We start from the raw sequence: 12,778 nt of genomic DNA, 5'->3' as shown, positions 1-12,778 counted from the left end.
ATGTTCTTAGTCAAATATTTTGAAGCTACAGAGGACAGAGTTTGAGATTGTACTTCATGTCAAATATCTGGGTGCAGTTAAGAATACAGCCTACTGCTTGAAAATTTGGCCAACTTGCAAGCAGGAGTAAAGATCCATTAGCAAATGAGGACAATGTCAGAAGTGAGCAGTAGCAATGGTAAACATTCTTCTAAGAAAGTGTTGTGCCATGTCTGTTCAAGTACCAGAAAAATGGGGGATTATAATCCCAGAGTTCTCTGGAATAAATCATGCCCTCGGTATCTTCAGAAGAAAGGTTTCTAGAGAAGAAAGTTCTTTGTAAAGTATAGAGTTGTAAATCCATTGTAGTAGTCATGGTTATCAATATCTGGTGATAATTCTTAACATGTAAACAACATATTTGAACAGCATTCTCACATAGTGTTCAATCATTATTCTCAAAAAGTATTTATTGAATATTAATTATTTTCCAAGTAGGGTAAGCAATACTATTAACATTTTTAAAAAGAATAAACTGGGGGCTGGTGCTGTGGCACAATGGGTGAATCCTCTGCTTGTGAGCATTGGCATCCCAAATGGGTACCAGTTCGAGTTCCAGCTGTTCCACTTCTGATCCAGCTCTCTGCTGTGGCCTGGGAAAGTATTAGAGGATGGCCCAAGCACTTGAGCTCCTGCACCCATGTGGAGACCCAGAAGAAGCTCCTGGCTTCAGATTGGCCCAGCTCTGGCTGTTGCAGCCATTTGGGGAGTGAACCAGAGGATGGAAGACCTTTCTCTCTGTCTCTCCCTCTCACTGTATATAACTTTACCTGTCAAATAAATACATTAAAATCTAAAAAAAAAAAAAAAAAAAAAAGAAACCAAACTGAAAGGTTGGCCTTGTGGCATAGCATGCTGGCATCCCATAAGGGGGCCAGTTTGAGTCCTGGCTACTCTACGTCAGATCCAGTAACCTGCTCATGCACTGGGAAAGCAGTGGAGGATGGTCCGGCCCTAGCTGTCAAGGCTGCAAACCAGTGGATACAAGATATCTCTGTGTCTCTCCCTCTCTCTCTGTAACTCTGCCTTTAAAATAAATAAAATAAATCTGAGATTCTGGAAGGCTAAGTCACAGAATTTTGAGACTGGAGATCTTTGGTTCTTCATTCCAAACCTAATTGTCCCTGAAATGATGAAGGATCATGATGACTAAAATCCTGATCTTCATTAATTCTTAAAAAAAAAAAATAAAAGATTTATTTATTTATTTGAGAGGCAGAGCTATAGACAGAGAGTTGGAGAGATAGAAAGTAGTCTTCCATCTATTGGTTCACTCTCTAAATGGCTGCAATGGCTGGAACTGGGCAGATCTGAAGCCAGGAGCCAGGAGCTTTTTCTGGGTCTCCCATATGAGTGGCAAAGGCCCAAGCACTTGGGCCATCCTCCACTGCTTTCCCAGGCCATTAGCGGGGAGTTGCATAGGATGTGAAGCAGCCCATATGAAATGCCAGTGCCACAGGCAGATACTTAACTCATTATGCCACAGCATTGGCTCCTTCTTCACTAACTCTTAAATTTGATTACTTAATCCCTCAGACAAAGTTTGTCTTTATCTGTTTCTGTTTGTGTAGTGATATCTTCTTTAACTGCTGTTACAACAGTTCTCAGGATCCATGTCACCACAACAGAAGCACAGAATGCTTTGCTCCACGTTACTAACATTGACTGGGTGCACACTGTGTGTTAAGTATGGTGCTAAGCATTACACAGACATAATCTCACTGAATGCTTAAAATAGCTTTCTCAGGAAAGTTCATTGCCCCTCTTTTGTGTATACAGAAAAGAAAGGCTCAGAAAGATCAAATAGCTCGCCCAAAGTCTTAAGCAGAAATATAAATGGCCCAACAATCCTTATAGGCGGACATTTAAAGGTTCATGAAAATCAGAAGCTGAACCAATAGATCTTTATGATTCCTACCTGAAGAGCAGGTAGGGTGTGAAAAAAAATGTTGGACTAAGAATAAGAGGCAGGGCTGGGTCTATATCCAATTTTGTTTAACTGTTACGTTCACAGCTTAACTGCTCTGCTATACTGAGACACAGGTCCAAGAAGTTTCTAATTATTTGATTCCCTACTCAGATAATTATGCTAATAAATTTTGGGCCATCATCATCATTGCCATTATAATTTATTGTGCCAAGCACTCATAAGTATATAACAGTCATAGATTCAGGAACAAATATAAATCTTAAAGTCTCACTGAGAAAGGACATCAAAGGACATCAAAAGGTTTCTTACTTTGCTATTGGATTCAGGATGTGACAAGGTAGTATATATGCTTTGGATTAATAAACTTTCCTGAACAACTGCATATAAGATAAAATAACTCATTGACAAAATTATTGTAGTGTGTCAGATATTGTTGCTAGGTGCTGCCATGTAGCTGACAGGTTTAAGTACTCAGTAAGTGTACACTATGCCAAGATTTGAGGAAATGAGAAAAGATCTTTATCAATTTCACCTCTCTGGGATTTATTTCCTATTTTTTAAATGACAGTGTTGGATTTCCAGGTTTTAGCAGTCTTAGGTGTTTTGATTTTGTGTAAAGTCTTCTCCATTTCACCTGGCACTACTTCCATGTCAAAATATTCAAGTCATATCATAGCTCCATAATTAATTCTTTCAATAAATGTTTAATGAGCTCCTACTAGTGTGGTGAATGATGGAAGGTCTGTTCGTGGAGCTTACAGTGCAAAGGATAAAATAATTTTCAACTGAACAAATAAAATATCTATTAATAATAAGTAAAAATTAACCATTAGTTGGAAAAGTGCTAAAAGGAAATAAAGACGTGTGATTTCTTTCTTCATAAAATGAAGCAGATGATATACTTTCATTTCCAAAAGTGACCTAATGAAGTCATCTAATTTTTTAAAATGAAAAAAAAAAAAATTAACTTACCACCAACTGATGAACGAATAGCTATCATCGTGATTGCTCCATTTCGGGTCTTCTAGGAATGGGGCTGAGAGGTTTCTCAAAGACAGCAGCAAGAGAAAGTCACTTTTGGGGGGAGTTTCTTCTGGTAAGTCAAAACGAAAGACAAACTGAAAAGAGAGAACCTGGAGTCAGGAACATTGCCAACCTGGTATGGCTATCACAATTTCATTCCCTGTAGGCTCCCTAGGCAGAGGGAAATTTGAATGGAAAACCAACCAACTAGTCAACCAACCACTACTAATGCCATGAACTTCAGTGCAGATTTCTTTTCGTTTATTACTGCCCAGTGCCTGGAACGTGGGAAGAAGAGTTCAAGGTGTAGTTGAGTGAGAGACAGCTCCCGGGGATGGCACCAGGAGGGGCAGGGCGGGGAACGCCGCGGGCTGGCGGCAGGCGCTGCCCTGGCGAGGTGAGGGCGTACAAACATTTTCGGCCGCGGCAGCCGCGCGCCGCTCAGGTAGCGTAGCCCTTTCCCGCTCAGGTGAGCTCCTCCCGCGCCTCCCATTGGCTGAGGCGCCCATGGCGCTGGGAGGGCGACGCAGCCCGGTCTAGTTCAGGGTCTAGGGCGGCGCGTCACTTCCGGTAGCGCGGAGCTTGTAAAACACCCTGGAGAGAAAATGGCGGCAGCGGCGGCGGCGGCGGCGGCTTCAGCGCCTCAGCAGCTCTCGGATGAGGAGCTTTTTTCTCAGCTCCGCCGTTACGGCCTGTCTCCCGGCCCTGTGACGGAGAGCACTCGCCCCGTCTACCTCAAGAAGCTGAAGAAGCTTCGAGAGGAAGAGCAGCAGCAGTACCGGTCGGGGGGCCGCGGCACCAAGACGCGGAACAGTAATAACAATAACACGGCAGCCGCCACGGTCGCCGCCGCGGCACCGGCGGCGGCGGCGGCGGCCATGGGGATGGGGGTCCGGCCGGTCTCGGGCGACCTTTCCTACTTCAGGACCCCTGGGGGTCTGGGCCGAATCTCAGCCTCAGGCCCGGAGAGCCCCTCAGGAGGGCCCGGGGGCGCGCCGGCCGCCCCCGCGGTTGGCAGCAAAGTGCTGCTGGGCTTCAGCTCGGACGAGTCGGACGTGGAGGCCAGTCCCCGGGACCAGGCCGGCGGCGGGAGGAAAGACCGGGCTGCGCTCCAGTACCGCGGGCTCAAAGCGCCTCCGGCGCCCCTGGCCGCCAGCGAGGTGACTAACAGCAACTCGGCCGAGCGCAGGAAGCCCCACGCGTGGTGGGGGGCCCGAAGGGCGGCGGGGCCCGAGCTGCAGATCCCGTCGGGGAAAGATGGGGCTGCGGAGGATGAAGAAGAGGAGAGAGACGACGGGGAGGAGAGGGACCCGGAGGCCGAGGAGCCGCTGTGGGCGAGCCGCACCGTGAATGGCAGCCGGCTTCTCCCCTACAGCTGCAGGGAAAACTATTCGGACTCGGAGGAGGAGGACGACGACGACGTGGCCTCCGCCAGACAGGTATTGAAGGACGACTCCCTTTCCCGGCATCGGCCCAGACGGAGCCACAGCAAGGCGCTCTCTCCGCTGACTGCTAAAGCTGCCGGCAGCCGGCTGGAGACTTCAGTCCCGGGAGGGGGAGGACTCGCGATGAATGACAGGGCGGCGGCTGCCGGGAGTCTAGACAGGAGCCGAAACCTCGAAGAGGCGGCGGCGGCGGAGCCGGGAGGAGGGTGTGATCTAGTGGACTCCAGCCCGGTTCCTAGATTCCGCGGGAACGCCAAGAAGCTGGCCCCTCTCCTGACCCCGCCACTTACGGACATGGACCCAACGCTGGATTCGTCTTCTACTGGCTCCCTCCTTAAAAGCAACAATCATATCGGCAGCGGGGCCTTCGGTGTGGACTCTCCCAAGATTTATTCCAACAGCTTTCCTCCCAGTCCGGCGGGGGCCGCCACTAGTTCGCTCAGGATCAACCACGCCAATCACACGGGCTCCAATCACACCTACCTGAAAAACACATACAACAAACCGAAGCTTTCCGAACCCGAAGAGGAACTTCTCCAGCAATTTAAACGGGAAGAGGTGTCCCCAACAGGGAGTTTCAGTGCTCACTACTTGTCGATGTTTCTCCTAACTGCTGCCTGCTTATTTTTCCTAGTGTTGGGACTGACTTACCTAGGGATGAGAGGGACAGGAGTATCAGAGGATGGAGGACTCAACAGTAAGTATTAAACCCTGTAGACAGCAAAAGGAATGTTGCTGGTAGCCTGCTTTAGCTGTCCTTAGCATTTGACATGAGGTAACTTTCAGCTGTAAGATCATGATTTAAAAGCACAGTGCAACCGAGGGAGCGCAAGTGTCATCTTTCTGTAAGGAAACAGTATTACCGTGATCAAAATGATATCTTGTTTGGTAGTTTAAGCTTTTTGCATGATGTATTGTGAAATTCAAAATAACTTGTAAGAAAATGTTATGAGCCTATCAGTAAAATGCATTCGTGCATGAGAATTTTCTTTTAGCTTTAAGTAGCCGTGCCCATGCCATCAACTCAACAAAATATTAGTATTGTTAAGGGGAATGACCAATGCAGTGGTTTTTCAAATTGGGGTGTGATTCTAAAGGCAATGTAGTATGTCTTGAAATTTAGGCTAAATAGTAGTATTAAGTATTTGTGAAGATAGAGTGAACGAATATGAAAAATCAGTAAGGCACACCTCTTAACTGATTTCCCTGGCCCAAAGCAACCCCTCCACCCCTTGAATAAAGCAATGGTAGGGCAGTGCAGAAGTTTGTTGTCAGGTGTTTGCTGAATTAGTTTCTATGCCCTGCTACTTACTTGGTCAGTGATGGGCAGGTGTGTTCATTCATTCATTAAGCCAATAAAATCTGTTGAGCATACAGCAGTGGTAAGTCAAAGTACCCCTGCCCATAAACACAAAAAGAAGGTGACTACAGAACATTTTGTGTTCTGCGAAGGAAATAAAGAAGGGATAGTTGGTGTGCTCTGATTTAGGTTGGATGATCAGAGCAGGTAGTGTTTGAGGTGAGACCTGAAGCAGGAGATGGCCTTGTTGAGAAAGATGAGAAAAGGCCTTGAGTTGCACAAGAGGCTTCCTGTAGGTTAGAGTTGTTCAGGACTCTTGAGCAAGAGGAGGAGCTTTCTTTTCATAATCTATAAAGTAATGTTAATACTGATTTGGATGAAGCTTGTGAAGTTTAAAAAAGAGAATGTACGTGCATAATGGAATGCTACATGTGTATTTTCTCAGTGTCAGTTTCCTCTCTTTATTCCCCATGACAACTTAAAAACCAAGCACGACTTAACTCTTTTTACCCAATGTGAACTCACTGTAACATGATTTGTATTTATAAAATTGGATTACTATGTTAGTTGTATTATAAAACAGAATGAAAGATACAGTTAGCAGATGTAAAGGAGTAGGAGTCAAAATAGTCTAACTTTTGATTTAGCACCAATTCAAAGATAGTTAAGTAATAGATTATTACTTTATAGTTTAATTACAGGGATCAGAAAAGAAGTGAACTGTTTATTTTAATTGGTTCTCTGGGAGTAAGAGTGATGTAGTATGTCTTGCCTCACATTTTTGGGAGAAAGACATATGGGCACACTGAAAGTTACATTTATAAAGTTTACGTAAATTAAATGGCATTACCTTTCAGCAGTAGCTGTCTGCATCTATGTGTTTCTCTAACTAGACAGCTATAAGAGTTGGTCATTTTCTGAAAGCTGAACATTTCACACATATTGCCTGATTTAATCTTACCAACAACTCATGGAAGCAGATGGTGTTATTTTATGGCTGAGGATGATGAGACACATAAAAGAAATGTACCCACAGTTGAACAGTTAGTGGTAGGAGTAAGATTTGCTTTCAGAATTTTTCCCAACTATAAAGCACATTTTCTTAGTACTAGTTTGGCTTGTTTTTGTAGAGCTATTATTAAGAAAATAATTGAATATTTGGTAGGATTTCATACATAATTACTAATGAGCACACTTTTCCTTTAAGGTGACTCTCATCTATTCTCGTCACTGTTCAGGTGAATGATTAATGTTTTCTTATGTACTAAACTTCAAATAGTATAGGATTGGAATGCTGGAGTTTTGGAACCCTCTTTATATCCATCCATATAGGAAGAAGGAAATTTGTGTTTCAGTGAATGGTGAACGTGAGGTGGCCTGGGGGATATGAAGAATGGTATTAAGAGGTGGAGGATCTAGGTCCCTTGACTTGCCTGAATGACTTTGATCAAGCTCCTTAACCTCTGAGTCTTACTCCTGTATGCTGAATGGAATGGAATAACAATCTATGTTGTCTGTGGATTTGTTGAAAGAGTCAAATGAAGTAGTTTGTTAAACAAACATAAGGTGGCATTATTCAGAGCTTTGGATCAAATTTGTTATATTCCTGGTAAACTACAGTGTGTATGTAAACAAATAGTTAAGTCATTTCTGAAAGTGATATTTAGTGGTGCATTTCTAACCTATTTAATATTTAATTTTCATTAAATCCATTAAGTGCACATTGTAGAAATTGATACAGAAATTTGAATCAAAGCATATCGAATCTTTAAGTGTATGATATACTTGATATATTGAAAACCCTGGTGAAAAGAAATTCCTTCTAGTTCAGCTAGTCACATAGCTAACGGATTTCAAGAGTGAATAATTTTTACTCCCTGTATTTATGTATTCTGAATCCTTTGTCATATTACGATCCTTAACCATAGGGTTCATTGGTCAAATAATGTGCTTAAGAAACAGTTTTACTTTAAGTAATAATTTCATCCGAAGATTGTAGGCTGTATGCGACAGTAAGCTTTAGTAAGCTTTTATGAGTTAAATTATGTATAGCATATAATAGTCTTAAGTAGTTCTTAATCACTTGGTCTTTGAAAGCTTTTTGTTAGTACCCTGTTTTATTAAATTATTGAGTGTCTGCTTCCTTATCTTTAAAATTAAGAGGTTTGATTAGATGATCTCTAAGCTCTTTCCAGCTCCAAGGTTTAAGATTTTTAACTTTGAACTTCCCTACCAAAACAATTCAAGCATCAGCCTGCATTTAAGTTACTCTCTTGTCCCACAGGTGACTGGATCATGACAACCCACAGAAAGAAAGTAGAGAAGCAGGATAGATTGACTATCTAAGATTCTTATGATCACTGTTTTAAAAACATTCTTTAATTATGAAAGACATGACTTTTGTAGAAAATTTGAATAGAGAGGAAGCAAAAAGAAAACAATGGTCTTTGTATGACCCTCTTCCTGGTCTCACACACACCTCATTATAAATAAGTTCAAGTATTATATCCTTTCAAAACTTTAAAATCTGTTTTTCTCATGTCAATATGTGTGTGTGTATGTGTATATGTATATGTATATTTTTTCATTTGACAGCAAAGGGCCTACTATGTGCCAGGCCCTATTTTAAGCAGCGGCAGTATGTAATGAACATTATATGGAAAAACAGAGGATGAAATCAATTAGTGGTGGATGCTAACACACGGTAATGCTAGTACTTTAAGGGGTATGTGATAAATCATACAAGTTGGTAGGCACCTATAAGGAGGTGATGTTTGAACTGGCATCTGAATGACTTGAAGGAACTAGCCATTGACAGGGAAGGGTATTCTGGCAGAAGTAACAGCAAGTGTGTAACCCATGAGTCACTGACAAATTCTCTTGTTGCTGAGACTGAATGAGAATAATGGTATATAATAAGATTAATGGTAAGCAGGAGCCAGGTTGTAAAGCACCTAAAGGCCTTGAGGGCCATTTAAAGGAATTTAAATTTTAAGTGGCATACTACTGTGCATATTCTGCGACTTGTATCTTCACTTAACATTGTGTCAACGGTAACTTCCATATACTGGTTTTAAGTGCAAAGATATAATTTAAAAATCTTTCTTATCATATACAAATGCTAAAATTCCTTCCATCCTGAAAATGTTTTTCAACCTTCTTATTCTCCTCTAATTGTTCCCTTCCCAGCCAGTCTCATTAAACTCATTGATTTAGTCCTGCCTAGGTTTCTTTTCCAACCATTCTTCAGGAACCATTCTTCTTCAAATTACCAGTTATTTTCCTTTGCTCCCCTCTTTGGTGCATTCAGTACATTGACAGCTTCCTTCTTCATTATACTCTCTCCTTTACAAACATCTGTATCCCTATCCTCCTAGTTTGCAGACAGACTTCCCATCCACTGATTCACTACCCAAATGCCTGCAGTGCCTGGGACTTTGCCAGGCCAAAGCCAGGATCTGAGAATTCAATCTGGGTCTCCCATGTGGGTGGCAGAGACCCAACTACTTTGAGCCATCATCTGCCACTTCCCAGGTTGCTCATAAGCAGGAAGCTGGAATTGGGACTTGAACTTGAAGTAGTGTTAACTGCTAAGTCAAATGACTGTCTTTTGATACACATTTTCCTAGGCAGTTTCATCTGCTTCCCTGGCTAGTCCTTCCTGATTTTGTATTTTCACTTTTAGATTTCTCTCCTAACGTCTAGACTTAGCCTTTTGTTTGTTAAACTTCTTTTGGATGTACCAGAAGTACCAATGCCATTTTCACCTTCACCTTGTTTTTGCCCTTCTATTGCCTGATTTAATTCCATCCACTCAGAGCTTAGGGGAGGAACTTTGGGTTTACCTATATTCCTTCTTCTTCACCTTTCCTAACCAACCTAATTGGTTACCAAGAACTGTTCTGTCTGCTACATATATTTCAACTTCGTTTTTTTTTCTTTCACCACTGCTTTTGGGTAGTCTCTTCACTGAACTTTTTATAGCCTGCTTTTAGACTATATGACTCTTCCAGTACATTTTTCAGTGTCAGAGCAATATTTCTAAAGCATAAATGAAATTTAACCTATTCTGCTTAAAATTACGTGACTTTCTGTTACTTATTGGCCAAAATCTAAACTCCTTGGCTTAACGCTTCATGATCTGACTGTGACTGCTGTTTCTAGCTTGATTTGTCACTAGTCCCTTTCAATCATGCTGACTTTCCGGAAGACTGAATTAATTGGTATTCACTGAGTACATCATGATTTTGTGCTTTGATGCCTTTAAACATGGTATTCCTTTTTGGTTATTGTTTATCCCAGTTTATTGTCCAACTACTATTTTTATTTTTTAAGATTGATTTATTGATTTGAAAAGCTGAGTTAAGAGAAAGGGAAAGACGTAGAGGGGTCTTCCATTCTTGTTCACTTCCCAAATGTGCGCAACAGCTTTTGCTGGGCCAAATTAAGGCAGGAGCTTTTTCTGAGTCTCCCATGTGGGTGCAGGGGCCCAACACTTGGGCCATCTTTCACAGCTTTCCCAGGCAGTCAGCAAGGAGCTGGATTAGAAATACAGCAGCCCTGGGGCTGGCTCTGTAGCATAGCGGGTAAAGCTGCTACCTGTAGTGCTGCATCCCGTATGGGCGCTGGTTCGAGTCTCTGCTGCTCCCTTTCCAATCCAGCTCTCTGCTATGGTCTGGGAAAGCAGTGGAAGATGGCCCAATTCCTTGGGCCCCTGCACCCATGTGGGAGACCCAGAAGAAGCTCCTGGCTCCTGGCCTCGGTTCAGCACATCTCCGGCTATTGTGGCCAATAGGAGAGTGAACCAGTGGATGGAAGACTTCTTTCACTCTGCCTTTTCTTCTCTCTCTATGTAACTCTGACTCTCAAATAAATAAATGAATCTTAAAAAAAGAAGAAAAAGTAGAGTAGCCAGGACTCAAACCAGTGACCATATGGAATAAGCCTGGTGTCACAGGCACAGGCTTAACCTACTATGCCAACGGCGCCAGCCCCATACTGTCCATTCTTTAAAAATGTTGCTTCTAGACATCTTCTCTGGCTCCCCATCCTCTTTATCCTAGTGTTTGGCCTACAATTCTCTGCTCAAATAAAGTGTTATATATCCTTAATATAATAAATAATAGCATTTATTGTAATGGATTATAATCCTGTAAGTCCACCATGCTGGATACATTACAGCTCCTTGAAGTAATCTTTCTGTAGAAGGAGTTCAGAACAGCGGTAAAGGGCACAAACTTTTTTACTCAGTTCTAAGTTTCTTGGGTCTATTTCTTTTACATGCTCTGTGACTTTACTAGTGACTCCCTGGTCTCAGAAAAGAAGATGGTAATGCTTGAGAATGGCTTTAAGCATTAAATGAGCTAATATATATAATATGTTTAGTCTTATTGCCTGGCACATAGAGCTCTTAATAGATGGAAGTCATAATAATATATTTGGCACAGATTCATTATTCAGTAAATATTTGTGGAATAAATGTTCGTCTGTCAGTTATCCAGTTGACCCTCTGTGTCTGTGGATTCTACATTCATGGATTCAACCAATTATGATTGAAAATATTAAAAAGAAAATTACATCTCTTCCGACATATACGGACTTTTTTCTTGTCATTACACCTTAAACAATGTAGTGTGGGGCCGGCGCTGTGGCATAGCTGGTAAAGCCACCGCCTACTAGTGCCAGCCTCCCCAATTGGCGCCAGTTCGAGACCCGGTTGCTCTACTTCCGATCCAGCTCTCTGCTATGGCCTAGTAAAGCAGTAGAGAATGGCCCAAGACCTTGGGCTCTTGCACCTGCATGGGAAGACAAATTGGCACAGCTCTGGCCATTGCAGCCAATTGGGGAGTTAACCAGTGGATGGAAGACCTCCCTATCTCTCTCTCTGCCTCTCCTTCTCTCGGTGTGACTGACTTTCAATAAATAAGTAAATCTTTTTTAAAAAGTTGTGTAACAACTATTTAAATAGCATTATATTAAGTATTTAAGTAATCTAGAGATGATTTAAAGTATACCGGAGGATGTATGTAGGTTGGATTGAAATGCTATGCCATTTTATAAAAGGCATCTTCAACTTGAGCATCTTCAAGTTTTAATATGAGGGATGACTGCATAAACACTGATGATGAACTTGTCCTCTAACTCAGTAATTGGTTACCTACTCAGTACCCATTAAGGATTTATTTTTTTTAACTTTTATGGATTTATTTATTTATTTGAAAGTCAAAGTTACACAGAGAGGCAGAGAGAGAGAGAGAGAGAGAGAGATCGAGATCTTCCATCTGCTGGTTCACTCCCCAATTGGCTGCAATGGCTGGAACTGCACCAATCCAAAGCCAGGAGTCAGAAGCTTCCTCAGGGTCTCCCACACCTGTGCAGGGACCCAAGGACTTGGGCCATCTTCCACTGCCTTCCCAGGCCACAGCACAGAACTGGATCGGAAGTGGAGCAGCTGGGTCTCGAACCGGTGCCCATATGGGATGCTGGCACTGCAGGCCAGGGCTTTAACCCGCTGTATCACAGCACCAGACCAAATAAGATTATTTTGATGCAAAAAAAAAAGTGAAAGTCCATGCAATTTTTATCGTAATACACATTTTCCATGAACTTCTTGAAGAGCCTTTATATGCATGGGTTTCATATTTATCTTTCTAATTCCATTTTCACAGACTTTTTGAAGTAAACTGATAAAATCCACTTAAAAATACTAATGAGGTGTTATATGTTCTGTTTGCATACTTCAAATTCAGCCTATATTTTACACTCACAATGTAACTCAATTCAGACTAGCCATACTGCAAATGCTCAGGAGCCACATAATGGCTAGTGACTACCCTATTGGAAAGTGACAGGTTTAGAATGACTGGAGTTATGGAGTCACAGTGTTGATTAAATTAAACCTAATGGCTACTCATTTTTAAATGCTTTCAATGTGCCATGCATTGTTTTTTCTATAATATTTCCAGTGAACATAAAATGTAGAGTCTGTAGAGTCTGTTACCATTTCACAGATAGAAATAACAACGTATAGAGCTATCAGTT

The 12,778-nt window shown here is 42.2% G+C and overlaps 2 protein-coding genes across 2 annotated transcripts in view; one reads left to right on the top strand and one right to left on the bottom strand.

The window, feature by feature from the left end:
* The window catches only part of WIF1 (WNT inhibitory factor 1), a 150,896-nt gene extending 147,489 nt beyond the window's left edge, over positions 1–3,407 (bottom strand). The window contains exons 1-2 of the mRNA XM_062203297.1: positions 3,213–3,407; positions 2,942–3,087 (exon numbers count right to left, since the gene is read on the bottom strand). Coding sequence (XP_062059281.1) covers positions 2,942–2,969 — 28 coding nt within the window. The 5' untranslated portion in view covers positions 2,970–3,087; positions 3,213–3,407. The remainder of the gene's footprint in view (positions 1–2,941; positions 3,088–3,212) is intronic.
* Positions 3,408–3,575: 168 nt separating this feature from the next.
* Positions 3,576–12,778, top strand: part of LEMD3 (LEM domain containing 3) — a 79,627-nt gene continuing 70,424 nt past the window's right edge. Inside the window, exon 1 of the mRNA XM_062203291.1 lies at positions 3,576–5,134. Within this exon, the coding sequence (XP_062059275.1) occupies positions 3,598–5,134 (1,537 nt within the window). The 5' untranslated portion in view covers positions 3,576–3,597. The remainder of the gene's footprint in view (positions 5,135–12,778) is intronic.

Source organism: Lepus europaeus, chromosome 10, assembly GCF_033115175.1.
Source record: "Lepus europaeus isolate LE1 chromosome 10, mLepTim1.pri, whole genome shotgun sequence".
Classification (NCBI taxonomy): Eukaryota; Metazoa; Chordata; class Mammalia; order Lagomorpha; family Leporidae; genus Lepus; species Lepus europaeus.
Note: the sequence above shows the minus strand (reverse complement) of the source record. Positions and strands in the feature narration are given on the sequence as shown.